Source organism: Dermacentor albipictus, chromosome 1, assembly GCF_038994185.2.
Source record: "Dermacentor albipictus isolate Rhodes 1998 colony chromosome 1, USDA_Dalb.pri_finalv2, whole genome shotgun sequence".
NCBI classification, from domain to species: Eukaryota; Metazoa; Arthropoda; class Arachnida; order Ixodida; family Ixodidae; genus Dermacentor; species Dermacentor albipictus.
This window is the reverse complement of record NC_091821.1, coordinates 505269155-505296092: the sequence shown is the minus strand read 5'-3', so window position 1 is coordinate 505296092 and position 26938 is coordinate 505269155. Positions and strand designations below refer to the sequence as shown.

Sequence of the window (26938 nt, the reverse complement as noted above, 5' to 3'; positions counted from 1 at the left end):
TTGCAACGAGGTTTTCAAATAAATATTTATCAACTGTAAAAAAAAATTGTACAAAGATTTGTGTGACGTTGTTCTGCCGGAGCCAATGTACAGAGCCTTGTACAGTGGAGGCCCTGGTAGGGACGTGTTAAAGAGAGTAAAAAAAATGCAAGTTGCGCCAGGGGTTAAAACCTTTTTTTTAAGTTACACACTGGAACGTTGCCAGTAAAAATGTTTTTACAGGAAAAGGGCTTATTTCTTCCATGGGGATCTCACTGCTTTATCTGCAAACAACCAGAAACGATAGATCACGTTTTTCTTCATTGTTGGGGAGGGGTATTTTTTTGGGACGTACTACAAAGGACGTTAAAGAAACAGTTTCCCCTCGACCCTCATGGAATACGGTATCTACCCATGGCTAACGAGGTTGGTTTTCCGTTTGATTTAATAATGTTAATTGGCCTCCACAGTATTTGGCGCTCTCGAATGGCAGGATACTACTGCGATCCCGACGCACGACCAACGCGAATTTATTTCCGTGAAACTGTGCATTGGTTTGTTGAGATTTTGAAGGCCGGTGGGGATACTCCCGAGTGGCTGTCAAGGGTGGAGCCATTGATGGCTCTAAATGAATTTTGATGTGGCGAAGCCAGCCTCCCACCAGGCTGTTTATGTCAATACGACGTGTTCATTGTATCTTTTATGTGTTGTTTTATGTATTGCTATGGCTGTTCTTTCTATGTCAAAGTCAGGCAATAAAGAAAAAAAAAGAACTCGTGGCTCAGTGGTAGCGCCTCCGTCTCACACTCCGGAGACCCTGGTTCGATTCCCACCCAGCCCATCTTGCAAGTTGTTTTTGATTCATGAAGGACCTGCTGGGATTTATCGCTCACGGCCAACGCCGACGACGCCGACGACACCGGCTTTTCTGCGACACGAGCTCCTTAACGCTGTCGCGTTAAAAGGAGCAGGAGTGGAAATTTGTGTTGACGCAAAATGGGCACATTCTGGCTAGGAAAACTGAGTCATCGGCGATTGTACGCATCACGTACGTACAAGACATAGATAAGATAGCGTAGATGCACAGTATTTTTTTTCTTACAACTGACAAACTGCGCTTTAACATGTGCTCAATAGTATCGCCTTCTGACCTTTGTGCTACTTTTACTAAGAAAAACAAAGCTCTGTCCTTTTTTCATGTTAATGCGCAATCCTTGCGCAATGAAGGTGATGAGCTAGAAGCATTTTTCTGTACACTGAGCTTCCGTTTCAATGTAATAATGATTACTGAAACTTGGTATCAAAGCAGTAGCGATGTACAATACAGTACCCGGCTACAATACATATGTGCAGAATCGTACTGATAAACGAAGTGGTGGCGTCATGATAGCATGCGAAAAGACTTTCAAATGCAACATTCTTGTCGACTTCGCTATAACCCACTAGGACTACGAAATTCTGTCATTACAAAGCGGAAGAAACGTGTTTTCTGTTATATGCAGACAACCCAGAAGTAGCGTTTCCACATTTTGGTCGCGCTCTTGATGGATATCTGCAGTGGATCGCAGAAAACAACCTTAATCTAGTTCTGGGTGGTGATCTTAATATTTATTTCTTATCTTCTTCTGCACGTAAATGTGAAGTCAACCGCATATTACACAGCAATGGATTCACTGTCATAAATAAACCGACACGGCTAGAGACAGCGACGGCAATTGATGTCTTCAGTAGTAACTGTCGAGTTGACTGTCTTCACTCAGGAGTGATTAATGTGCAAATAAGTGATCATCTGGCCATATTCTTGTTTGTAGATTCATTAACTCCTCAAAAACAGCGCATCTTTCCTGCGGTACTATACCGGCGCATAAACCAAAACACAATGAATTCTTTTCGGTCAGCACTTGCAGGTGTGAACTGGAGTACTGTGCTCCGTCAAAGCGATCTACAGGACCCTTATAATGCCTTCATTATCACATTTAAGCCTGTTTATGAGCAAAGTTTTCCACTTGAGTCGCTTTGAAAACCTCGTAAGGCTCGTAAACCTTCGATAAGCGCCGAATGTCTTCAAATGATAACACAAAAAACGATCTTTATAACACCTTCATCAAAAGCAGATCACAGGATGACCTGGCGTGTTTTAAGACGTATCGAAACAAAGTCACGTCTTCGCCGAGCAAAACAAGAGTATATGGAAAAGTTATTCAACCCAGATGTATTAAAAAGGAGTGACCTTGTATGGAAAACAATACATGAAATTTTGAATCGAGGTGCACATGCCAGCGGCATGCTTGATGATGATGATGATGATGCAAAACTTTATTTATCCATCTTTAAAGGGAAGATGGCAATGGAATGGAGGGTGGGGGGAGGAACTACTTGAAGTAGGCCTCCTTTATCCTCTCAGCCCACTCCAGGATGACCTCCTGAAGATCGGGCCTGGAGCTGCGCAGGGCAGCCTCCCACTGCTCCTCAGTAGACATTAATTGCTTGAGGAAAGGGGGAAAGGGGTGCTTAGGGCAACCCCACGTGATGTGGTTTAAGTCTGCTTTAGGATAGACACAGAATTTACAAGAGGGAGAAAGGTAAATGGCGGGATGAATGCGGTGGAGGAGGTAAGGGGACAGAAAGGTGCGAGTCCGCAGCTGTTGCCACAGAACTTCACACCTACGCGGGGATTTGCCCATGAGTGGCGGAAAGGTTAAGCGGTCTAATCGGTAGTGTGTGCAGATGTCGTGGTAAGTAATAAGTCGATCCCGCGCTGTAAACGGCGCCTCCTCCGTGGCGAGGTCCGACACATGTGATGCCTGAGCCCGGACTGTAAATCCTCGGGCACTGGCATAAGCCGCCGCGTTTCCGGCAAGGTCTGCATGCGCGGGAGTCCAGATTATTGCCACAGTTTGATGGAAAGTATGGGCCAAGAGGAGAGAAAGGGCTGGCTTAGAGACCCTACCCGCTCCGAAGTTATGTATGGTTGCTTTGGAGTCGCTAACGAAACTGATGAATTTGGCATTGTGAGGGCCAGGGCTATGGCCGCTTTCTCCGCCTCCCCCGAAGAAGAGCCAGGAATGGAGGTGGCCGAAGCGACTTGGCGGTGAGAGCTAATGACTTATATTGCGTAATGATTTCTGCTCCCATATTCGGCGGCATCAACATAGAGCACGTCTTTAGAGGTGGAGAATTGTTTTTGGAGAGCCTTTGCTCACTGCCTCCTGCGCTGTTTGTGATGCACAGGGTGCATGTTTTTAGGAAGTGGGGGGATGCAGAGGTTCTTGTGTATGTTATGTGGAATGGTGCATTTAGTCTTGATAATGGGTGCTGGGGTGATAGAAAGAGTTTCTAGAATGTGTCGACCTGTTGTGGTGTTAGAAAGTCTGCTATATTGGAATGTGAGGTGTGCTTCTGTGAGTTCAGTAAATGTGTTGAAAATTCCAGTAAGCATTAGCCTTTCCGTGGAGGTACGTATGGGGACCGCCAGAGCAAATTTATACATTTTGCGCAAAAGAGTGTCGATCTTATCTGATTCTGATTTAACGAAATCTAGACAAAGTGTTGCGAATGTAATCTTACAGATAACGAAGGCCTGAATCAAGCGGAGAAGTGCAGCCTCCTTTAGTCCGCCATGTTTATAGGAGACTCACCCTAGAAGGCGCAGGGTGTGATCGACTGTGGTGTGGAGTGTATGTAGGGTATTTGTGTTGAGCCGGTTGCTTTGAATGTGTAAAGCGAGCACCCGGAGCCTGTCCACTCTAGTAACGGGCATGTGGTTTAGGATGACCTGTATACTAGACATGTGTTTTCCGGCCCCCCGGTGGGATGGTAGAAGAAGTAGCATGCTTGATGTCTTAGTAGACAACATACCACTGCGTGGAAAATTATTAGCCAAAAATTTAATGATTTGTTCGCGTCTCTGGCAGATAGCAATAGTGACCCCCCAAATGTCAAATGCCTTGACTCGCGAGTTCCTTCCACTGCATTCTTGATGCCAACAGACACCAGCGAAATCGAAGCTTGCCTCTTTACCCTCCGCAACAGTAGCTCACGGGACATAGATGACCTTAAGTTTCAGCCAGTAAAATATGCAGCAGATATAATAAGCCCAGTCCTATAACATATTTTTAATGGTTGCCTCGAACATGCAGTGTTCCCTAAACGAATGCAGATTGCTAAAGTTACCGTTGTTCATAAGGGCGGAGACAAAAACGACCTATCAAATTAACGCCGAATTTCTATTCTTCCGATTTTCTCAAAGTGTTTTGAAAAGATAAAAATACTGTACACGCGAATGTCTAGTTTCTGTGGGAAATTTAATATACTAACGCCAAGCCAGAATGGTTTTAGGAAGAACTTTTCGACAGAGACTGCACTAATTATAACACAAAAAGAACTAATCTTAGAGTCCTTTGAGCAAAAGCTTTTCACTCTTGGTATTTTCATCGATTTCTCGAAAGCGTTTGACCGCATCAATCACCCAACAATGTTGGCCAACCTCGAACACTACGGTTTTCGCGAAAAATGTCTTAACATATTTAGATCCTAGCTCTGTTCTCGCGTCCACCAAGTAACAGTAAACAACGAACTATCAGATGTTTCAGATGTTTTCAGATGTCAAACGTATTTCTTCTGGTGTTCTGCAGGCAAGTGTTCTGGGACCTCTGCTTTTATCCTTTATGTCAACAACATAGCCTGCTGAAGTAAGATCCCAACATTTGTGATCTACGCAGATGATACCATACTGTTCTTCCGACCAGCACATGTACGAGATCTTGAACAGCAAGCTACAGAGTGTCTGCGCCTACTTCATGAATGGTCTGAATCGAAATCACTAATCATCAACACGAAAAAAAGTAAAGCTGTATTATTTAGGCCTCGTAACAAGATTGCTTCTACTCCGCAGATGTGCTTACAGATGGATTCGTTGTCTATTCAAATAGTTCCCATGGTCAAAAGTCCGGGTGTTTTCTTTAACGAAAATTTATCGTGGGACGAGCACGTTGAAACGTCAGAGGCAAGTTGTCAAAGGTTGTTGGTATCGTGTCCCGACTGCGACATTTTCTACCGAAGCGTGTTAAGCAAATGCTTAATGCACTCTTTTCTTCAGTCGTTAATTACTGTATCTTGGTCTGGGGCACCACGTCATTTACTAATATCAGACGACTGCACATGCTTCAGAAAAGAATTGTTCGAAAAATTGTTAATGCTTCGAGATTTGAACATACCGCGCCGATCTTTGCGTCACTTGGCATCACCCCCTTCCCCAACTGCATGAAACTTTACTATTAAGGCGGTATAAAAAGTATAAGACAGAACAATACATTTATGTTAGACCTGGCAATTTTGAAATGCAAGGAACTTAACTATGCTACCCGCAATGGCTTCACGTGGTTTGTGCCTAAAACGCGAACGAATTATGGTCGCCAAATGCTTAGCTACCTTCTTTCACAGACGTTGAATAATGCGCTGTGAATTGATGTAAATTTATGTACTGCTGAAACGTTCATCATAGTGCTTTGTGCTTGCTTTTGTTTTCCTGTAATCTTAAAATACCGGTTCATTTGTGTCAATGTTACTATTGCTAATGCTTTACACATGCTACATGATACACGGTGATACTGTTGTGAAGTCATTGTAGGGTGCGTCGACCTCTGTCAAGCCTTTCTTCTGGCGTTTTGTTGACACACCCAACAACCTCATGATGGTGATGTTGAATAAAGGATTGAATTTAATTGAATTGAACTGCTGAACACAAGCAGGACCCTCATATAAAAGTGAATACGACGAAAACCCACAGGGCGGAAGAGCCCATCCATCAAAAATTGTCACGGGTAACACCTAAAAATATTCACATTGTTAACGAAAAACGAAGTGCAATGTATTTCACTTACCGGAAGAAGTGTTATCCGAACGTGCGACGTACAAAGACGCACCGAGACACGAAGGCGGCGAACGTAGATCCCGCCATTGTGGTAGTAAGCCGTCGGCGAAAACACGCAATACAGCCGATTCATATTGATACTTTTTGTGCGCAAACAAACAGGGACGAAGAATAGGGGCAACACAAGGACGAGCGCTTTCTAACAAGTGGTTTATTTTTGAAGAACTATTTACTTAAATACCCACAGAACTGCGCGATCTAGTCAACAGAGCACCCTACAGCGCATATGATACCCGCTGATCTGCGCCACCAAGTCAAAAGAGCAACGTCAATATTACATATAACACTTGTGATAAAAAAGACGTGGACAAAAGCCACCCGGTCATACTAAAAACAGCAAAGTGCATAAAAACAACCACTTACAATAAAATGCGTTAAAGATGTGATGTTAGAAGCGAATTTTCTTTATCTAACAATGAAACAGAAGGATGGCTGATGCATTTATCTTTTTGTTTTTCAATCCAGTATGCTTCCACGATTTCCCTAGCGGTTTGATTCCTATGCCTGTATAAAATGTCTGTATAAAATGTCTGTGCTAGTAAGACAAGGGGAGCAACCATGTTCTTGGCAATGCATTGCCAAATGCGTACTAGGGCGACCTTTAAGGCTAGACAAGTGCTCCCTTAACCTAGTGTTAATGCATCTCCCAGTCTGCCCTACGTACACATGACCACACGTCATAGGAATCTGGTAAACAACGTTCTTCGCGCAAGCAACAAATTGGGTCTTGCGCGGATGTTTAACAGTGCATTCTTTCTGTACATCGCCCTTACTTTCAAACTTCTTTTTAACCTTGGAACACACACTACCTATTTTGTTTCTTGCCGAAAATACTACTTTTACTTCATAACTACCAGCCACTTTTTTAAGTCTGTGTGAAAGGCCGTGCACATACGGAATCACTGAAACATTGGAACCTCCATCCTTCTGCCTTTGATACTTTGTGCATTGTCCTTTATCCTTGTTAAGTTCTTTCATTAGTCTAGCACACGTCGCCAGCATCACATCGAGCGGGTACCCAGCCTTTCTCAACCTGTCAACTTGCTCAAAGAATGCAATCCTTACAGTGTGGTGGCATGACTTCAACAACGCAGACCGGAAACACGAAATGACTATCCATTCTTTACAAGCCTGGAAGCCTGAGGCATAGTTGATTAGCGGTTTTCCAGCTCGGGGTGAGAAAGACCAATACACATGTTCCGGTAGGAATGTTAACTTGACATCAAGAAACTGTAGCCTCTTATCTACCGGTACTTCCGAAGTAAATGTTAAGCCCTTTCCCAGAGAATTGAAGGCTTCTACAACCCTATTTCTGAAATCACCCTTGTCTACAGGACAGCCTAAAATCAAGTAGTCATCGACATACCTGTATATCTTACTTACTACACCTTCTAAATCTTTTGCCAGCTCTCTGTTTATGCTTTCCAAAAAAATGCTACTTAGGATGGGAGCTACCTTTGACCCGATGCACACACCCCTTGCCTGTATATAGGTTTCACCACAGAACCCTACATGTGTATTCGCTAAATAAAAATGCAGAAGTTCAAGAAAAGATTCAACGGCCATGCCGCACGTATTGCGGAATGACACCTCGTCATTTTCCTTTGTTATGCAATCTTTAACACTGCACATTAGGGGCCCTTGCGGTAAGGAATAGTAAAGATCTTGAACATCTATGCTGAATCCCCAGCTGCAGCTTGTACTATCTAGTGCCAAACAATTCACAAGGTCTTCAGAGTTTTTCAATAAGTACGGATCCTGCACTTCTAGGGAATTCAACATTTTTTGCAAGAACTCCGCGACCAGAAATTGCCAACACCCTCTCTCGGACACAATTGGCCTAAACGGAATTGCTTGTTTGTGGGTTTTTGCCGTAAAAAATATCTCCAATTTCATTCCTTTTGAGTTCTTTACGGTTCAGCCGATGTCACGAAGCACTGATGCAAAACACACGGCAAACAGCACCAGCACAGCTAAATGACTCCAGTTAATATCCACTATGAATGTACAGAACGTCTTAGAATGACGCACAACTGGCATAACGAACCAACGACCGGGACATTGCGGGTGGCAGTGGCCGTTTTTGAAACTTCTGGCCTCCCAGTGTTTTCAGCACGGAATGAGATGTCTGACAAATTTGGAGCTTGCCTACTTGACTATCACCGAAGTGATCGCAGCGCACTGGCTCTGTAACACCGTGTGATCACTGCAACACCGGTGTTTCGCTCCTGCTGCTGCCAGTCCCTGCGCGAGCATAGAACGGTTTCCGGGTGTCGTGTGCGCGCCCCGTATAGAAAACAATAACACGCCCTTGATTGTTGAAGTTCAGGTGCGAAATTATTTAACATTAAAACCAACTTATTATGTTGCTTCCAACGAGTTCAATTTGTCTGTGGCGTCTTTTATTCGCTAACGCCGACGGCCGACGGTAACCGCACTTTTAACACATCGTTTGGCATTTTATACACTTTTAGTCAAAAAGATCTAAAAAAGTTCTTGAGTTAGACTTTCTGAATGTGTTTACCAAAATTCATTCTAATGACACCAATAGTGGGTTTTGGGGTAGATAGAATATATACTAGCATATTCCGCGTGCTGAGCTTATGCTTCGAAGGAATTCTATTTTTAGTCTTATCATAGACCAATACATCTGTAGCCGTTTGCAGCCGTTTCAAGAAGCTTTTAAGAGGTTCTGTGTTTCGTGAGGAGCTTGTTAGGGCTATGTTTATCCAGGTCAATTATTCAAAGAAGGCCTTCATTCCCAGAAGCAAACTTGTAGAATAAGAATGACTTGAAGTTCCTACTGCGGGCGTTACCATATCCTTACTAGGAGCTTACCACTATCCTTGAAAAAGAAGTGTCCCATCATTGCATTCTATCGGGGCTAACATATGAGATAGAAACTTGGATGGTAACAAAGAAGATCAAGAACCAGTTAACGATCGCACGAATAATGCTGGAACGAAAAATGTTAGGTGTAACATTAAGAGACAGGAGGAGAGCGGTCTGGATGCAAACGATGAACGCCAATATTTTAGTTGTCATTCAGGAAAAACAAAATGGTGCTGAGCAAGTCATGCATTGCGTAGGGTCTATAACCGGTCAACTATTAGAAGTGCAGAATGGCTGCCAAGGTAAGGGAAGCGCTGTTGAGAACTGCAGAAAATTAGGAGAGGTGAAGAAATTATGAAATTTGCGTGCGCGAGTTGAAGTCAGCTAGCGCGAGAGAAGGCTGATTGAAGATTGCTGGGTTAGGCCTTCGTTCTGCATGGACATCAAAATAGGCTGATGATGATAAAAACATGCTCATGATAATAATACAAAAGATTCAGCCCCTCTGCTTCCCTATTCTCGTTCATCCGTTGGTATATGACACTCGCAATCCCGAACAATGGAATGAAAATGCTCTCGCACCAAAAAATTAGCAGCCCAAGCATTTCGTATAGATGGTTAACCTGCGAAGCTGAAACGTGTGGTCCCGGTGTTTATCACGGGGTAAATCCCGACGGTTCAGTGAAGTCATTTAAAATTATTGGTTACTTGTCCGCGTTTCTTCTTTCATTAGCGACGACGACGAACGCGGGAGCAGTGGCGCCTGCGAGCCAGCTGTTGAAGAAGGCGACGACGCTGGAACCAATCGAATGATGACGGTTTCTCCAACACGCGGACATACTGGAGAAAATAGCCCATGACTGCTTCACTGTAATATGGAAAACAAACATTCTTCATATAGGCTACTGTCGTCAAATAATTTGCATCAAAATAGCAGCCTCGGCATGGCGGTCACATCAATGCAAGAACTGCACTAGATGATATTCTGAAAAATCTTTTTATTTTTCTCGTAGTTTTGTTGACCTACGAAGTTATGGTGACTTCATTTATAAGTGCTAACTTTTGTTTTACATTCAGCGCATTGAACTGCGGTGCTGTCTGTTTGGCTGTAATTGCTTGCTTACGCACAAAGGTGACCGTTTCCGTTTCTGTACTACAAAAATTCCAATTTCACCAACGGTGAAATGCGAAAAAAAATCCTGTACATTTTTGTGTACGTTCAAAAATGGCAGGTCGTCAAAATTCAATCTAAACCCCACTTCAGCGTGCCTTGTACGCTGCATAGAATTTAAACTGATTCGCATCCCTGCTGAGACGCTTGCAGTCGTTGATTTACTTCGTTTTTGTTGTAATACCGTTGTGGGATGTCATGTGTGCCGAAGGACGAATCCCAACATAAAAACGTAACGATTCTTTATTCGACTAACGATGGCAGTGGACGGGAGTACCAACGCTACGTTCGTCCCAGTAGCGGAAGGTAGAAAGCGGTCTTTCTCAGCCAGGCAGCCTGTTTTTATAGCCACCGTCGGTGAAGCATACCTCGGGTGACGTGGCGGTGGCGCTATGTTCAGGTAAATATACGTAGTAGCGAAGCTTCCATAGGAGCCCATACGTTCAAAACATGGCGGTCCATCGGGGGTTCATGGGGCTTAGCGCCATATGTATGTGGTGGGAACACTTCCGGCGGAAGAAAAAATAATGTGACGCCATGTCCGTTAAAAGCAGAAGTGACGTCATTTTGTTGTCGAAGGCGCGAAATTTGTTTTGTTGTCCTTCATTAGGAGCTATATATTCAAATGCCCCGCCATTCGACTTGATGGACGTTTCGAGCTTTCAGCATGGAAAGCGATGCAGGAAAAGGCCAGCCGTACGGTTGTCGAAATCGCATCCCTGCACAGAACATACTTTCTTTGGAGGCCGACGAAAGCTCTAGGTGCAGAGTGGTGATCCTGGGTGCGATCGCGCAAACAGCTCGCTTTTCCGTTCTCTCGCTTGCCCTCTCGTGATTCGTTGGCGCCCGCGCGTTTCGTCACGGCGGCCATTGCGCTGGGGCGGGACCACAAAATGCGTTTACGTCACACTCCTGTCAATCATTCCAAAAGCGAGGGGAAACGGCCGCTTTGGTGGAACGGTCGACAAGGGCATTCGCTTCGAAGAATGAATGGCCGTTGCCATAGCAGCGCTAGTAGCAGACGATGCGCCTGTCGTCTGCTCATAATGTCGTCGCTCCCCGAACATGGCTGGCCCTGGCGGGGGTCGAGTTTCTCGAGATTAAAACGCGATCCGCCATCGCCGAACGTTAGCGATGTTAATTATTGAAAACAACTGTGATCACAGTGAAATTAAATGCTGCGCCTGCGCTGTGATAAATATAAATAGTGCTGTTTTAATTTTGATTGATCCGAGTGCATTTGTCGAGAATGCTCGCCGTTTCACGTTGTGCTCAGAGAATCGCGTTCATTGTTCGGCGGTTTGTTTGGTGCTCACGAGTCGCGATGGCCGCTCCTATTATCGCGCTTTTGGAGTCGCTCGGGCAGCCTCGGCAACGCATCTTTCGGGACGCATTTGACGAGCTTACCGAGGAAGAGTTTCGCGACCACTTCAGGCTCTCGAAGCGCACTGTGCGCTGGCTCTGCGAGCAACTGGAAGACGCCATCGGTGGCCTTCGGACCGGTGGCATCACGACGCAAGAGAGGGTGCTTTGTGCTCTCCGTTTCTTCGCGACGGGGAGCTACCAAAGATCCATCGGCAGCGAAGAATTCGTATCGATGGGGCAAGCTTCCGTGAGCGAAAGCATTCACGCAGTTGCGGAAGCAATAACCGTGGTGGGCCGGCAACAGGGCTGGGTAAGCTTCCCGTTGTCAACGGCCGGCAAGGCTACTGCAAAGGCGGCCTTTGCGGTTCGGGGCCGCATTCCCGGTGTAGTGGGCTGCGTCGACGGGACGCTCATAGCGATCAAACAGCCCGAAGGACTCAGCCCGGGCGAGACCGCGGGCTTCATGTCAAGAAAGGGCTTCTACGCCTTGAATACCATGATCGTAAGTACTCACGATCTGACTTTTTTTTTGCACGCTGTCATCTTTTATTAGGTTATCGGTTTTATGTAATGCCGTCGTAGTGTGTACAATACGGGTACCACGTAAAGCAATATCGATCGTGATCGAGCCCGTTCGGAATTTAATTTCTCGGTCCAGATTGACTCATTTGCTTAAGCTGCGGGAGGCAGGTAATCGCGGTTGATAATTTCGAACCGAATCAAATTGATCGATAGTGCCCTTGCGGTACGGGTATAAGAGTACGCATTGAACAACCAAGGCGGCTATGATGAGCGTTAATTAACAAATGTCTCGTGAATGTAGCTTTTTGCACATTTCTTGCAATAATTAAAGAAGACTATTTTGGAGATTGCTTTTTACTAATGTGAGAAAGAATGCAGCTGTGTCTGGTAAAGAATTATGAAATCATGTTGTTGCAAAAAGATTTCAGACATTCAGACTATTTATCTGTCAGCATGACGTGAAATATGAGAATATTCCAGCTCAAATTGCTTATTCTGAACCATTTTCCGCCCGTTTGTTGTGCCCTCCAGGTGTGTGATGCCCACATGCGCATCGTGGACATCGATCCCCGTTTCCCCGGATCGTGCCACGACTCCTACGTGTGGAGGCACTCACCACTGTTAGGCCGCCTCACACGTAACCTGCGACGTGGAGAATGGGTGCTTGGTGAGTGCTGCAGACATGTTGCAATCAGTGAAGTATATTACACAGTTATGTTTCCAACATGCAGGAGACTCGGGCTACCCTCTTGAGCCATGGCTGCTGACTCCTGTGCCAGGCCATCCAGGCATTGACACTCCGGAGGGGCGCTACAACCAGGCCCATGCCTCCATGAGGAACGTTGTGGAGAGGGCTATTGGCGTCTTGAAGGCAAGGTTCCGGTGCCTTCAAAGGTACCGGACACTCCTTTACGAGCCCAAGGATGCAGCCACAATCGTGGCAGCCTGCGCCGCTCTCCACAACATTGCTTTGAAGGCAGGGGAGCCGGAGCTGCAGGACAGTGATGAGGAGGCTGACGACAACCAGCCACCGCTGCAACAGGGCTTGCCTGTGTCTCAAGGGCACCACACCTGCCGGCAAGAAACGCCCAGAGAGCTGCTGATGAGGGCGAAGCAGATGAGGAGCCAGGTTGTCAACCTGTTCTCTGCGGCCCCTAGCTGGCGTACCACTCACCTGCGTGTGCTGCATCGTCGGCTGAGGCAGCAACAGCAGCCTCGTCGCGCGGCTCAACCGTAAAGCCAGGTGAGTTCTCCAACGTAGGCGTGAAAAGGCAAACCTCATAATGCCATTGAAAAATTGAAATGGTCGCCCTTGATAAAAAGGATGCAAGGCATTTTCAAAAATATTTGTTTTGATTAATACTGAAATCTCCATTGCGGATTTTCACAGGGTGTGTCACAGTAACGAAAGGTTTAGAAACAGTGGAAGAGACGTTAAAAAAGTGTTGCTGGGCAACTTAGTTCCTGATGGGAACGCAAATTCAAGGAGAATACAAAAAACAGCACAAGCACCTGAGCGGGTGTGCTGCTGCATCTCTTTTCCGGGTTCTTTTTTTCTTTTGTAATTTTATTCTTAAATAACAAGAAACACAAAATACAAAATGACACTGTTATAACAGGGAATTTTGAAAACAAAACAGACAGAGGTAGGTTTTGCACGAAGACATGTCATGCCATTTCGACATTATTGTCCACCCCTGTAGCCAGCTGGGTAGCTAGATTGAAACGTCACAAGAACATTTCATTTCACACTGCAACGGGCACATTGTTCATGTAGTATATTCAGCCAGCATGGAGTAAAGCCAAGACATGGTGTAGCTCAAGGAAATGGTATTACTTTAATGTACTCCATGGTTTCAACTTTGTAAACATCCTCGTGTCACAAAAAAATACAGATAAATGTCAGCCGCTACATGTTCTGCATTCAGATACACCCCATATAATACAACATATCTGAAGTAGTAACAGTGACGAAATATGTCAGAATGAGCTGGACTAACGTGCTGCTGTAGCAGGAAGCCTGCAGGACGTGTGTATGTCACATATCACAGCACCTTGAACTGCTCTTCAGTATCAGGTACAGTAATGCACTCCATAGCTGTATCTTAGCATATATAAAGTTACATGGAAGTAGTAGCAAAAAAATATCACAGCAGGAGCCAGAAGTGCTTCATGTAACACTTATTACCCTCTCATTATAAAAGTGGTAAGCATACAAATAAAAAGCATCATGCAAGCCTGACGCATTCTGTACTTCGATATAAATAGCAGGAATAACATGACCTAGTTGAAAACAATATGACTAATACTGTTTTTCTCCGCGTACAAGGCATCAGCTGTTAGCTGGAGAATCCCCGTCAGGCGCCAAATCAATAGTTAGCTTCACTATATGTAATGTGTAACACAATTCTAAAGCAGCCATCTAGTGATTTCAGGTAGACACTGGATATGGAACCTTGCAAGAAAAAAAATTGGACCTCAGTGCAACAACACAGAGTACAGAAAGAGCAACGCTAGCATGACTGCCACCTAACTCATATGACTGAAACACCCTAAACATATTAATGATACTTGCTAAAAAATACTAAAACATACTAACAATAAAGTTACAAAAATAGTATGCAATTTCTTGTGCACATAACGGAAATAAGGTAACTATTTAATTTCTGCTACCTTCGAGTAACATCTCAAAGTTTAGAGATCACTAAAAAAATATTTAAATGTACAAAACAAGATCAAAGTTATAATGAATGAATAATACAAAAAAATACAAGTAATAAATAATAAAACTTCAAATGTACAAAACAAGATCAAAGTTATAATGAACGAATAATAATGAATAATACAAAAAATACAAGTAATAAATAATAAAACTTCAAATGTGCAAAACAAGATCAAAGTTATAATGAACGAATAATAATGAATAATAAAAAAATACAAGTAATAAATAATAAAACTTCAAATGTACAAAACAAGATCAAAGTTATAATGAACAAATAATAATGAATAATACAAAAAATACAAGTAATAAATAGTAAAACTTCAAATCGCCTATTCCCTCCTTGCAGCCACTGCCTCCTGCATCAGCTGGCCCAAGAGCTGCCCCACTGGCCGCAGTGCCTCCGCTACTTGGTCGGCCTGCCGCTCCACAGCAGCCACGACCCGCTCAGTAGCTGCAGCCAGCCGGTCTACGCCCTGGCGGATACCACGCAGGAGCTAGAAATAAATCATTACATCAGCATCCATTCCCGCACAATCGGTCAAGCACCTCTACAGCAAAGTGACCTGCATAACGAAAGAGTAATTATGTTCGATCGGTTCCTAGTGAGGCGTGCTGTGCACAATGTTTACAAAGTGAGCTGTAAAACGGATGATTTCGGTGGTCCCAAGCACTTTAGGTATAAAAGCGCTCAACTGCATGTATGCTCATTCAGATTACCATATGTTCATTAGTTATGGGGACAAGGACAAACACTTTCTATGTTGTTGTCTGTCTGCACCATTGTATCTGTTTTTTGTTGTTGGTTTTCATGTAGTTGTGCAAAGAAATATCAATACCATATGTACTGTTATGCTGTCGAGCCGCCGGAAAGTTAACAGATGGCATAGCAATAAGTTTGGGATTGCAAATGAGCAAGCGACCTTGACATGTATCACTGTAGCAAAGAATGCTAGGCCCTATGTTGCATTTTGTTGCAAAAGCATGTATTGGACCCTATATATAAATTGTTATTCAAGCATTGCAAGCTGTCGCACTGCCATTATATGTGATGTTTCCCAGCTTTCCAGAACAAGTTAGCAACTTCAAACTTTGTGGAAATAGCCACAGTGCTGAGTGTATTGTGTGGCAAAGTTTTCCTCTTACTGCCTTAATTACAACCATTGCAACTCATTAATTAACAGTGTTCTCCTTTTTTATGTTTCAATAGTTTATTGAGGTTTGTGTTCTCCATCGTCCTCAATGAACTATGCAAGCTATAGTGTTTCTAAGTGCGTCAAAATAAAGGAAACTTTACGGCGATGTGCAAGCTAAATTTGAACTGTGAGTTAGCTGCCGCCTTTGCAAATAATTATGAAGATGAAGGGCCCAGAGCATTTTAGGTGTTTTACATATGCCACTCAATTTACGCCACTGCCTTGGGAAAAATGTTTCAGGCATGAATATTTTTGTGTGATGGGGGAGAACTATCACAATCAGCATGCGCAATCCGATGTGTGTGGTGCAATTACAGCATATGCGGAAAAATTCATTAGGTAATACTTGAAGGTGGGCGGCCAAGGCTTGAAACGAGTAAGTCATATGAGGCAGTGTTCTAAAACGAGTGATTTAATTACAGGCAACTTGCCATGTCTATGAAACTGCTCAAAAGAAAGAGCTTCAGTGGAAATAGGAATGTGTGAAGCTGTTATTGTGTGATTGATTGCAAGTGTCCCTGTTGTCTAGTCCACCCAGTTATTGCCTGTTGCAGAAATGCTAATGGCAGTGATTACTGTGTTTGAAGCTGTTACATTGTGTTAATGATTGCAAGTGACCGTGTTTATGACCATGTACGTAATGTATGATGATGTTCTCGTCCGTCTCCCTTAGTCTTTTTTTTCAGTTCAGCTATTGAAACACCTGTTAGCCATGTATGTGAGTTAGTGACCTGTGCAGCTCATCAAATTGCTAAAAAAATGTTACACCTGTCTACTGTCATTCTATTACGCTCCACCATATAAAGCAGGCAAGGGCACACGCACTTCGTTTGTCTCGTCGTTCTGTGCGACGGTCCTGGCGTAGTCATCTGCGAGCCGTTCGACCAAGGCGTCCCGGTGGGACGCCCGACGAGGGCCTCGCGACCGGCGCTGCACCCGGGGTTGGTAGCCTGGAAAAAGTACCACTTTTTAATGAACTAAACACACAACTACATTACGTCCAGTGCATTCAAGCTGTGACATTGCAGGATATTTCCTTTTCACTTACTGGTTCTCACTCCGCCAGGGCCAGCTGCAGGCTGTGCAGTGGCTGGAGGGCTTCTGGGCAGTGGCTCAACAGGGCCCACTCCTGGCTGCTGCAGTGCTCCTATATTGGTTATAGAGGGTACATTCACTCAACGGTTAGAGTAGAAATAGTTTGCGTTCCTTATATACGAAACAGATTCCACAAACAGGAAGGCAACAGGGAAGAGCAAAAGCTTACCTTCACGTGAAAGGCCACTGGTTCCTGCGGTGGTGCCCACAGATTCCACGGTCACCTCCGTGGCGGGCTGAATTATGTATAAAATACGAAGAAGCAGTTTTGTCAAGTTTGCGTAATCTGCTCCTCCCAATATGCACTAACATAGAGTTATGACAGCAGAAAAAAATCTCTTGAAATCCCAGTAGTAAACCACCTTGTGCATGCCAGCAGCAAACACATGCACATAAAGGAAGAAAAACTATTTCTGTTATACCAGTGTCACGCAGGCACTTTTGATCTGAATCGATCCCGATCGGGGCTAAATTTCTCTATTTCTATTGCCTCCTTCGCGGAATGAAGAAAGGAGCCAGTGGCTGTCGAGAAATTCCATCTAAACTGGGCGCGATTGCGAAGGAAGCGGCCTGCGTGACTGGGGTATAACATTGCTTACGCGATGCAGTATACGCGGCGCAACTACTGTAAATTACTGCCGCGTCCTCCCGCTTTTTTGGTGCGTTTGTAAATGGCTTACCTCGTCGAGTGGTTGGTAAAAAGCCTCGCACACTCCGGTCACCGTGGAGGTGCCCACTAGGGCGATGATGCGGCCACGAAGGCCGGGCAGACGGCCACCACCCGTGCCGCTGCAATTACGGACAGCATTGTAAATATCGCGAGCAACAGAACCGCTCCTCGACCTCACCTTTGACTTGCGGAAGCTGTGGTGGCGTCTCGGCGGGAAAGATATACTTCTTTCCGCCAAAAGACCTGCCACTGTTCGGCTGTCTTGGCGGCCGGGCCCTCAGTGTTCAGCAGGGCGGCGAGCTCACTCCAAAGCTGCCGCCTCCGCTCCACCGTGCACTCCGGTGTGAGTGCACACGATGCCCGCACAAGATAGGGATGGCCCTCCATGAACGCCACCAACAGTTCACGTTGGTGTGGCGACACGTGAGGGCCAAGCTTGACGTTGTTGTGCGACGACATTTTGGCAACCGACGAACGGCGATTTTGAAATTGAACTGCGCGCTCCCGCCAATTTGTTTTGACGTGTGCGATACCACCTAGCGGACTAAACCAAAATATATGCCGCTTAAATTAGTTTTCTGCACTCGCATGAGATTTTCAAGGCAGATTATATGTTGCAACAGTAAGAATCTTTTTCTTATATTACGTGTTTAATTATTAAAGCATCGCAAACATTCTGCACTTAATGTATCGTCCCCGATCAAAGCTCAAACTGGTGACGCAAACTTCCGGGGCTGGGCTCGCTCGTTTATTGGCTGTGCTCTCCCTCCCGTTCTCACAAATCTTGCGGACGGCCCACTTTGTGACGTAGCAGCCAGACCGAACGAACGGAAAAGCGAGCTGTTTGCGCGATCGCACCCCCTATTGTCGGATGCCAAGCCCGTCGGCCAGCGCAATCGCACGAAAACAACTACACAGTTATCTGGCGGTCGTAACTCACTGCTTTTGACTGAACAGATTAAGAAGCGATGCGGCTACCCGCGTCACCAAATTCAGACAAACTTCGACAAAGAGAAAGCACAAACTTTGAGGGGGGTGTATTTCAACAGGTGAACTTCACGAGTGCGCCTTTCTGCCCGTTTCAAGACGTGCATTGCATTGCGAGTGATAGTGGCGTCAACGCCCCTTGTAGCGATGGGCGCTGAAAAGAAATGCGTTTATTAATGATAATAAATTCAACTTGTATTTTCTTATCTCGTCACGAATATATAAAATTGACTAGGAATTTTATTTTCGTTGAATGAATCTAACTGTGTCTCGTTTGAATTAAAACACGAGTTTTTCTTTCCCAATGTTTGTTCCCTCCAAACATAGTGGCGCTTCAATCACTGCTCCCATAACCCCCCATGCTGATGTCGGTGACAATCTGTACTGAACCGCTGTTCTCCCGAAGCTTCGCGACCTATTTGAATCGACCTTGCTATGTTTTTAGACCATGCAGTCCAGCGCGCAGCTGTGTTATGCTGGGCCAGATAAGAAGACGGAGAGTGCGCAGAAATATGCGTGGAGTGTGTCGCGACATCAACCCCCCCCCCCCCCCGCGGAGCGGAGAGCCGTCAAGGCTTGTAAAAATCTGGGCGGCGTACCCGACGTCCGCTGCGTGTAGCGACATAAGCAGGCTGCGATGTCGGCGGTCGTGGATGGACGTCTGTGGGTGTACTGGTATTCCCTGGTTCGGCGGAATCGGTGTAGGCCGGCTTCAGCCGGTCGATTGAGACGCGTACGGCGTTCCCTTTAATGCACAGGGTGAAAGTTTTGTCGTCGCGACGGAGAACTGGGTAGGGTCCGCTGTAAGGTGGCTGTAAAGGCCGGCGGACGGCCACGTCGCGGAGAAAAGTGTGCGAGCACGTTGCCAGATCCTTGAAGACGAAGGGGGCGGTCTTACAGTGGTGAGCTGCAGGTGATGGGCGGAGGGCAGCGTTTGTGCGTCGGAGCCGGGCGATGAAATCGGTGGGATCTGACGTCGCGGTGGTGGATGGCGGTGCAGCAAGAAATTCGCCTGGGAGACGGAGGGGTTCCCCGTAGACGAGCTCTGCAGGTGTAGCCTGAATGTCCGGCTTGAAGGTGGCGCGAAGATCTAGGTTGACCGCTGGGATGGCTTCAGGCCAGGTTGAGTCCGGGTGGCACATGATGGCTGCTTTGAACTGTCGGTGGAAACGTTCGATCATCCCGTTGGCGCATGGGTGGTAGCTGGTGGTCCGCGAGCGTTCGAACCCGATGGTCAGCCCGAGTAGCCGGAAAAAGGCGCGATTCGAACTGTCGTCCTTGGTCGGCGGTGACGCGTTGAGGGGGCCCGAAGCGGGCAATCCAGCTGGCGAAGAAGGCCGAGGCGACGTCTTCTGAAGTGATTCCCTCGAGGGGCCATGCCTCAGGCCATAGGGTCTACCGATCGATGGCGGTGAGGCACTAGCGATAGCGTCCAGCTGGAGGCAAGGGCCCTATGATATCAAGGTGGACGTGTTGAAACCAACCAGAGGTCGGAGAGAATGCGCCGAGTGGTGAAGTGACATGTCTGGTAACTTTAGCGCGCTGGCATTGAATGCAGGAGCGCGCCCAGGTGCGGCAATCCCGCTGCACGGAGGGCCATACATAGCGATCGGCCACGAGGCGTGCAGAGGCACGCATGCCGGGATGGCTGAGGTTATGTAGCTGGTTAAAGAGGCCACGGCGATGGGAAAGGGGCACGTAGGGCCTGCTTCGTGCTGTTGATATGTCGCAGTTGTCGATTCAGGTATGGGGACTTGCTGCAGCTGTAACGAGGACCCGCCCTTAAGAAGCTCCTGCAGTTCGGCGTCCGTAGTCTGAGCCTTGGCGAGGACATCAGCTGTTATCTGCGAAGGGCGAATAGCTGCCACACGTGAAAGTGCGTCGGCGACCACGTTGTCCTTCCCGCTGACATGTTGGATGTCGGTGGTAAACTGGGCAATGATTGAGAGTTGGTTCTGCTGGACCGGCGGAAGTTTGTCGCGGCGTTGAGAAAAGGCGTAGGTCAGAGGTTTATGGTCGGTGTAGATAGTGCAGTGCTGTGCTTCGAGAATGTGGCGAAAGTGCTGAACTGCTTCGTATATCGCCAGAAGTTCTCTGTAGTAAGTTGGCGAACTCGACGGGGCGGGGGTGGTGGTTTGGTCGGTGGGACTGGCCGCAGAAGGGGTCGTTTTGCGAGCTGAGAGTTTCTTGGAGAACAACGCCAAGGGATGCCAGGTGTCGTCTACGCGCTGCATCAGGGCGGCTCCTACGGCGATGCTAGAGGCGTCCGTGAAGAGCCCCAAGGGAGCGTCTGGCACAGGATGGGAGAGAAGGGTGGCGGTGTAAAGAGCCGCGTTGCATTTTTCGAAAAGTTGCGTTAAAGCCGGTGTCCACGTGATCGGTTGGTTTCCTCGTAGACCAGCCAAGGCATCATAGAGGGGAGCCTGGTACTGCGCTGCGTGTGGCAAGAAACGCCTGTAAAAGTTCAGCATGTCGAGGAAACGGCGAAGGTCTTTAGCGGTGGTTGGGTGGTTGGTTGAGTGTAATTTCGCATGCCTGAGATGCGTTCAGGTAAGGGTCGAGTTCCCTCTGAAGAAACTTCATGGCCGAGGAATTTGACGACTGAAGCGCCGAGCATGCTCTTTGGGACATTCAAGAGCAGGCCGTGGTCATCGAGGCGTTGGAAAAGCAGACGAAGGTGCCTGTGGTGTTCGTAGGTGTTGCGGGAAAAGACCAGTATGTCGTCAAGATAGACGAAGCAGAAGTCGAGGCCGCGGACGACTTCGTCGATGAAGCGTTGCAAGGTTTGTCCGGCGTTCCTCAAGCCAAAGCTCATGAAGGGAAACTCGAGCAAGCCGAAAGGAGTAATGATTGCAGTTTTCGGGACGTCGTCTGGATTGACGTGTATCTGTGTGTAGGCCTTGACCAAGTCTAGTACGGCGAAAACATGGTAGCCAGAAATGCAATGGGCGAAGTCCTGTATATAGTGAACGGGGTACCTGTCCGGAATGGTGCGGGCGTTGAGGGCACGGTAGTCCCCACAAGGCCGCCAGCCTTCGGTCTTCTTCGGGACGAGGTGAAGTGGTGAGGCCCATGGGCCGTCGGAGGGGCGGGCGAGTCCCTCCCGGAGCATGGCTTCGAACTCTGCTTTGGCTATGCGCATGTGGTCCGGGGCAAGGCGACGGGCGCGACAGAAAACCGGGGGGCCTGGGGTGATCCGGATGTAGTGCACAGCGGTGTGTTGCACATCATGTGGCAAACCGCTGGGGTGCGTCAAACCGGGAAATTCGATGTGGATGGCGTGGTACGGTGAATTATGTTCGACACTGAGTACCTTGATGCTTGGCTGGTGGGTAGTCGTTCACTGTCCTGGCGCGGAATGTCCCGTTGTCGCGTCGATGAGACGGTCGTGGCGGCAGTCCGGAAGGAGGTTCTAATGTGCCAAAATGTCTAAGCCGATGATTGGCTTGGTGACGTCGGCGATGACAACACGCCAATGAAGGTCACGGCGTAGGTTTTTAAGCTGGACGTGCAGGCGGAGCGAGCCGTAAGTTTTGATTGTGGTCCGGTTTGCCGCGCTGAGCTCGAAAGACGTAGAAGGACGGGGACCTCGCAGATGGGCTCGCGGGTAGCAGCAAATGTCGGAACCGCTGTCGACAAGGAACCGCTGCTTCGTAACTTGGTCGGTGACGAAGATGCGATGGCTTCCAGGTTGGCAGCTCGCAGCCGTGGCTACGAGCTGCCGTTGGCGTTTCCCTGATTTCTAGCGGAGCAGAGTGGTGGAGCCACCCTACCAGGTGTGCCGCCACACCATATTATTGCATGTGTTCGTATCTTTCATTGATGTAATGACCGTTCATGAGCTAACATTATAAATAAATAACTAAATAATTAAATAAATAACTAAATAATAAATAAACATATTAGTGTACCAGTGTTTAGAAAACTCGAAGTTTTTTGTCTTTGTTTAGAAACTCAACGCCATCTGTGCAACATATTCACCGTGTAAATGTACGTAACTTATTTACACACCTATTACCTTCCGTCGCTGTCAATTTTGAGAGTAAGTTACTTCGTCAAGCATTTCTTGATTGCTCATTTCTTTCATCAGAAAAAAATATAGAGCATCGAATTGAATCCTCTCGACGTTCTCTCTTTTTTTTCTAGTAGCAGCATGTGCGGCGCGAGCAGGCATTAGCTTCCAATTGTAGGCTGCAACAGCGCTTGATTGTCACGGAAAGCTCCCCGGTATAATATTCGCATCGGAAAAGCGCTAACTACATGCCTAATGGGCGAAACATGCTCAATGCGCCCATCGCATCCACCTGCGTTCCGACCAGGGCGACCGCCTGCAGGGTGGATCGTGTCGCAAAATTTGGTGTACGATGAATCCGCACTAGCGGATCGCACGCGCGCTCCTATTGGACGATGAGGTTTCTTGACAGCTGGAAACCATTCGACGGAGCAAAGGTCTTCAAGGCTGGTAACCGCCTTTAACGGCACACGACCCTGGCATATTTTTGCAGACGTGTGTTGTCACAGTGAAAACGCAAGTCTAGGCTGTCAAATTCTGTTCAGCACTCGCATGTGTTACATTGTCGCGCTCATACTTGTGCCAAACAAGGCAGAATCATCATATCTGCGCCACCTTTTAAATATGCACTGCCGTTCATCGTGTAGGAACTTAAGACGTATTTTCGGACGACCACTTTCATTGCGCCCTGCCTTGGCTGGTTGAGCAATACCTTCATAATCTGACGTAGTAGTTCTGCGGAAACCCGCAAGGTGGAGAGAAGTAATGAATAAAGGTAAATCAGACATCCACCCGTTCGTAGCAATTGCTACAAAGGAAACCCATACGGGTTCCTCGAAAAAAAAGCCTCATAGTTGAAGGAAAATTCGTCTTGGTCCGGGACTCGAACCCGGGACCACCGCCTTTCCGGGGCAGCCGCTCTACCATCTGAGCTAACCAGGCGGCTAGCAGATGGCAGGGCGAAGGCGAATTTGTCGACAACACAAAGCAAAGGCAAGACTTTGACGTAGTAGTTCAGCGGAAACCCGCAAGGTGGAGAGAAGTAATGAATAATAGGAAAATCAGACATCCACCAGTTCGTAGCAATTGCTACGAAGCTTCTCTCCACCTTGCGGGTTTCCGCAGAGCTACTACGTCAAACTCTTGCCTTTGCTTCGTGTTGTCGACAAATTCGCCTTCTTTGGCCGCTAATGTCAGTGTGGAGTAGAGTAGTTGCCTTACCATCAAAAAGACAAAGGACGGGTGGGGAGGTTAACTCTCGTTACCGTGAGAAAATGGCCGTCTATAGATGCTGCAAAAAATTTGCCACTTCAAATGATATGCTAGCGCACATTGCAGCATAGCATATTTTGTTTAATTAAATGCCCTTTCCGAAAACATGCGTTGCCGAACAAATATGTGTTAGGTAAAAGATAATAATTCTAGAATGCGCCATTTTTGCTGCTAGTTGATAAAAACAAAAATAAAAATGTGATTCCTACAAAAAATATTATATCACAGGAAATTCAGAATATACATTTCAAAGATTAATAACCCAGGAATAGTGTCTGAAAAAATAAATGCTCAATACACCGCCATTCTTCGAATGCAGAGGAGAAACCAAGGGCGCTATAACGTAAGACTATTCCAAACATTTCTATTCCAATTCTGCAATCAGCCCACGGCGATTGGTCAAAAACATATTTGGACCACCCCGCCTTCACCTGTCTGTGAGACGACGCCACGAAAACCGTGATAGCTCCCCATCTGATATGAAGTGTACGCACTGATTATGCATGATTTGACCGAACAAAAGAAAAATAGTTATTTCTGATTCGACCCCTTTTCGGCATTAGCCCTCGGCTATCGGTCAAAAGTTTTCGGGCTGCACACAATTCACCTGCCTGTCACGCGACGTCACAAAACCGCAAAAACTCACCGCGTCAAAGTGACGTGTACGCGTTATAGATACATTAATATGCCGAACAAAACTGAATTTTCTTCTGAATAGCCGCAGGCTGCCCTGTTCTCAAAGGAATAAAAGATGGCTGCCACCGGTCGCTCGGGCACTGGCGACTCGCACCTGCCGGAGAGCATGCGTTTATTTGTGCATAATAAAACCTTTTTGCGTGGCCGTGTAACGTTTTCGAGCACTTTCGGCACATTTACGACCTCGTTCTGCCAACTCTTCTTTGCTGAGAGTACGTTTCAGCGTCATTCTTAACCTTCCCTTGCATGCCGCCGCGATTTTTGACCAGCCACCCCAAGCTAAGTAATGGAAAGCGGACCAATAGCAGACGCCGGCACCACCCTCTTGATCCCGTTATCGATATTCAGTGCAGTGGCTCGCCCCCATCGAGCCCTCCTCCACTTGACCGCGCACCTCGCCTCTTCTCAGCCAATTAGATAAGACAAGCCGCTCAGTATAGGCAATGCTATTGGTTTTCAAGCAAATAAAAGTCACCTCCTATGCACGAGGAGACCGTTTGATTGGTCTGTTTAGACAACCCTGTGGGTGACCGCCCGATGGCTGCGTCGGCGGTTATGCAAATTTGACGCCAGGAGCTTGGAATAAAAATATATTGGAATAGTTTTACGCTATAGAGCCCCAAGATCGCTTATGCCATGTGGTCAGCAGCTCCTGGATATTGTGAAGCATAGGTGCACTCCGCACTTTTCCCACAAAACGTTTGGTTTTTGTTTATGCTGGGGCCCTCGTAACACATATTGCATTTCCGCCTTTTCGGAATCTTCTGAGGATGGTTCGATGAAAAGCAAAAGGAACGTACTTCACCAATTGGTCTAGAGTCATGCACCTCTTCCAGGATCGATCGCTCTCGGCGTAGCTGGGCAACTGGAAGATTATGCTTCCAAGCATGTCTGTTGGCGTTTTTGCAGAGCGTTTTTATTACCTCTGGAAAGAAGACGAATATAAAGAAATACCACGCCATTGTAAACTGTCTTGCGCTGCTTCATAGTGCTGGGCCGAGATCTGCTACGGGTGGCCTTTTTGGCGTGAACGGAAATTTCTTTGCTGCCGATGGCAGCATATCATAACCAAGCGAAGTATGCACCTTGAAGAAAACCAATAGAGATTTCAGGTTGTGCAAAAATATCGGTAGATTAGCGCGCACAAGGAAGGAGACCGCATAAGGCGGTAAAGGAAACTTGCCGCAGAACAGCTGCGGATGTTCCATGCTGACTCAAAACATCTTCGCCGTGAGAGCTTGAATCTGCTTTGCTGTCAACTTCGGAATAATAACTCGAGTCTTCATCACTAAATTAAAGTACGGTTGCAGCATAGTTTCGAACACGACGCTTTTATCGCGACGCAGCCGCGCGGGAACGACTCTTGATCACTGCGCAAAGACATCGGCAGCGCCCCTTGCCGTGATTGTGCGAGATAAGACAAACCTAAATTTTTGGGAACTGGTTGAGAATGCCAGGTCCACATTTTGGGCGCGGACCTTCAGAAGTACACTTTGGGGGAATAAAACGATTCGGACTCTAAACAAAAGCTCACTAGTGAACACCTGGCGTCATTTTCGTATAATTACCACCATTCGGCACTGTCGGACGACAAAGCCGGTGATATGTATTAATTCTTGACTTCCTGGGAGTCATGTTATGACAACATTTTGATGCTAGTGCGGCGTAATCGTGAGCGGCATGCATTTTTTCTCGAGCGCGGCATGTGAGTTGCGCCTCTTTTCGCTACAACATACGCACACTAGGTCGCAAAAAGGTCCGTCAAAAATCACAACATCCGTTGAGCGCGAAAACTTAAACTGGTTATGAAAGTGGAGTGCATTTGCTAACTACTGGACGGCCTTAAGTGGATAGGAAACGGCTCCAATATGTCAAAATCGGTGATCTAAAGCATTGTTCACTAGTGATCGACTTCAATAGAGGTGGTAACAAAAGAGCTAAGGCGCGCTTAAATTCCTGAAAAGCACACCAATCGCACCACTTTAAGGGACTGTCACTGGCAAGAAGTCCATGGAGGTGCGCGGGAATAGTGGCAAAGTCCCGGACGAAACACCGCGAGACACCTAGGAAGCTACGCAGTTCTGTCGCACGAAGGGGGTGTGGAAGGTTGAGCACACCCAAAATCTTATCAGTGTGAAGCTGAACGCTGTATTCGTTTACAGAATGGCCCCGAACATTCATATCTGTGCTAGTGAAGCGGCACTTCTTGATGTTTTGTTGATGACTAGCGCTATATGTTTGGTAGAAGACGCTGCAAATGCTCAGGGAAAGTCGACGAAAAGACGACAATGTCGTCGAGATGGCATAGGCAAGTTTTCCACTTAAGGCCAAGAAGAACGGCATCAGTCACTCTTTCAAACATGGCGGGAGCAATGCATAAACCAAACAGCATTACGTTGAACTCGTCAAGGCCATCAGGAGTAGAAAAGGCGGTCTTTTCTTTGTCAGCTTTAAGGAAGTGCATTATGATCCCATTCACCTCTCCACATT

General features: G+C 46.7%; 3 protein-coding genes across 3 annotated transcripts in view; 1 reads left to right on the top strand and 2 right to left on the bottom strand.

Annotated features, from left to right (window-relative positions):
• LOC135907562 (endothelin-converting enzyme 2-like) overlaps positions 1–26938 on the bottom strand; it is a 103881-nt gene that overhangs the window by 55007 nt on the left and 21936 nt on the right. The window lies entirely within an intron of this gene.
• On the top strand, positions 11041–16381 carry LOC135907586 (putative nuclease HARBI1). Its single transcript, XM_065439264.2, has 4 exons — positions 11041–11781; positions 12333–12468; positions 12533–13044; positions 14870–16381. The coding sequence occupies exons 1-3, from the start codon at positions 11164–11166 to the stop codon at positions 13036–13038; spliced, it is 1260 nt and encodes a 419-aa protein (XP_065295336.2). The 5' UTR covers positions 11041–11163; the 3' UTR covers positions 13039–13044; positions 14870–16381.
• LOC135907585 (uncharacterized) lies at positions 14722–18988 on the bottom strand. Its single transcript, XM_065439263.1, has 6 exons — positions 17660–18988; positions 17492–17600; positions 16981–17047; positions 16765–16863; positions 16542–16666; positions 14722–15017 (listed from the first exon to the last, which is right to left on the bottom strand). Exons 1-6 carry the CDS (start codon positions 17938–17940, stop codon positions 14853–14855), a joined length of 846 nt encoding a protein of 281 aa, XP_065295335.1. The 5' UTR covers positions 17941–18988; the 3' UTR covers positions 14722–14852.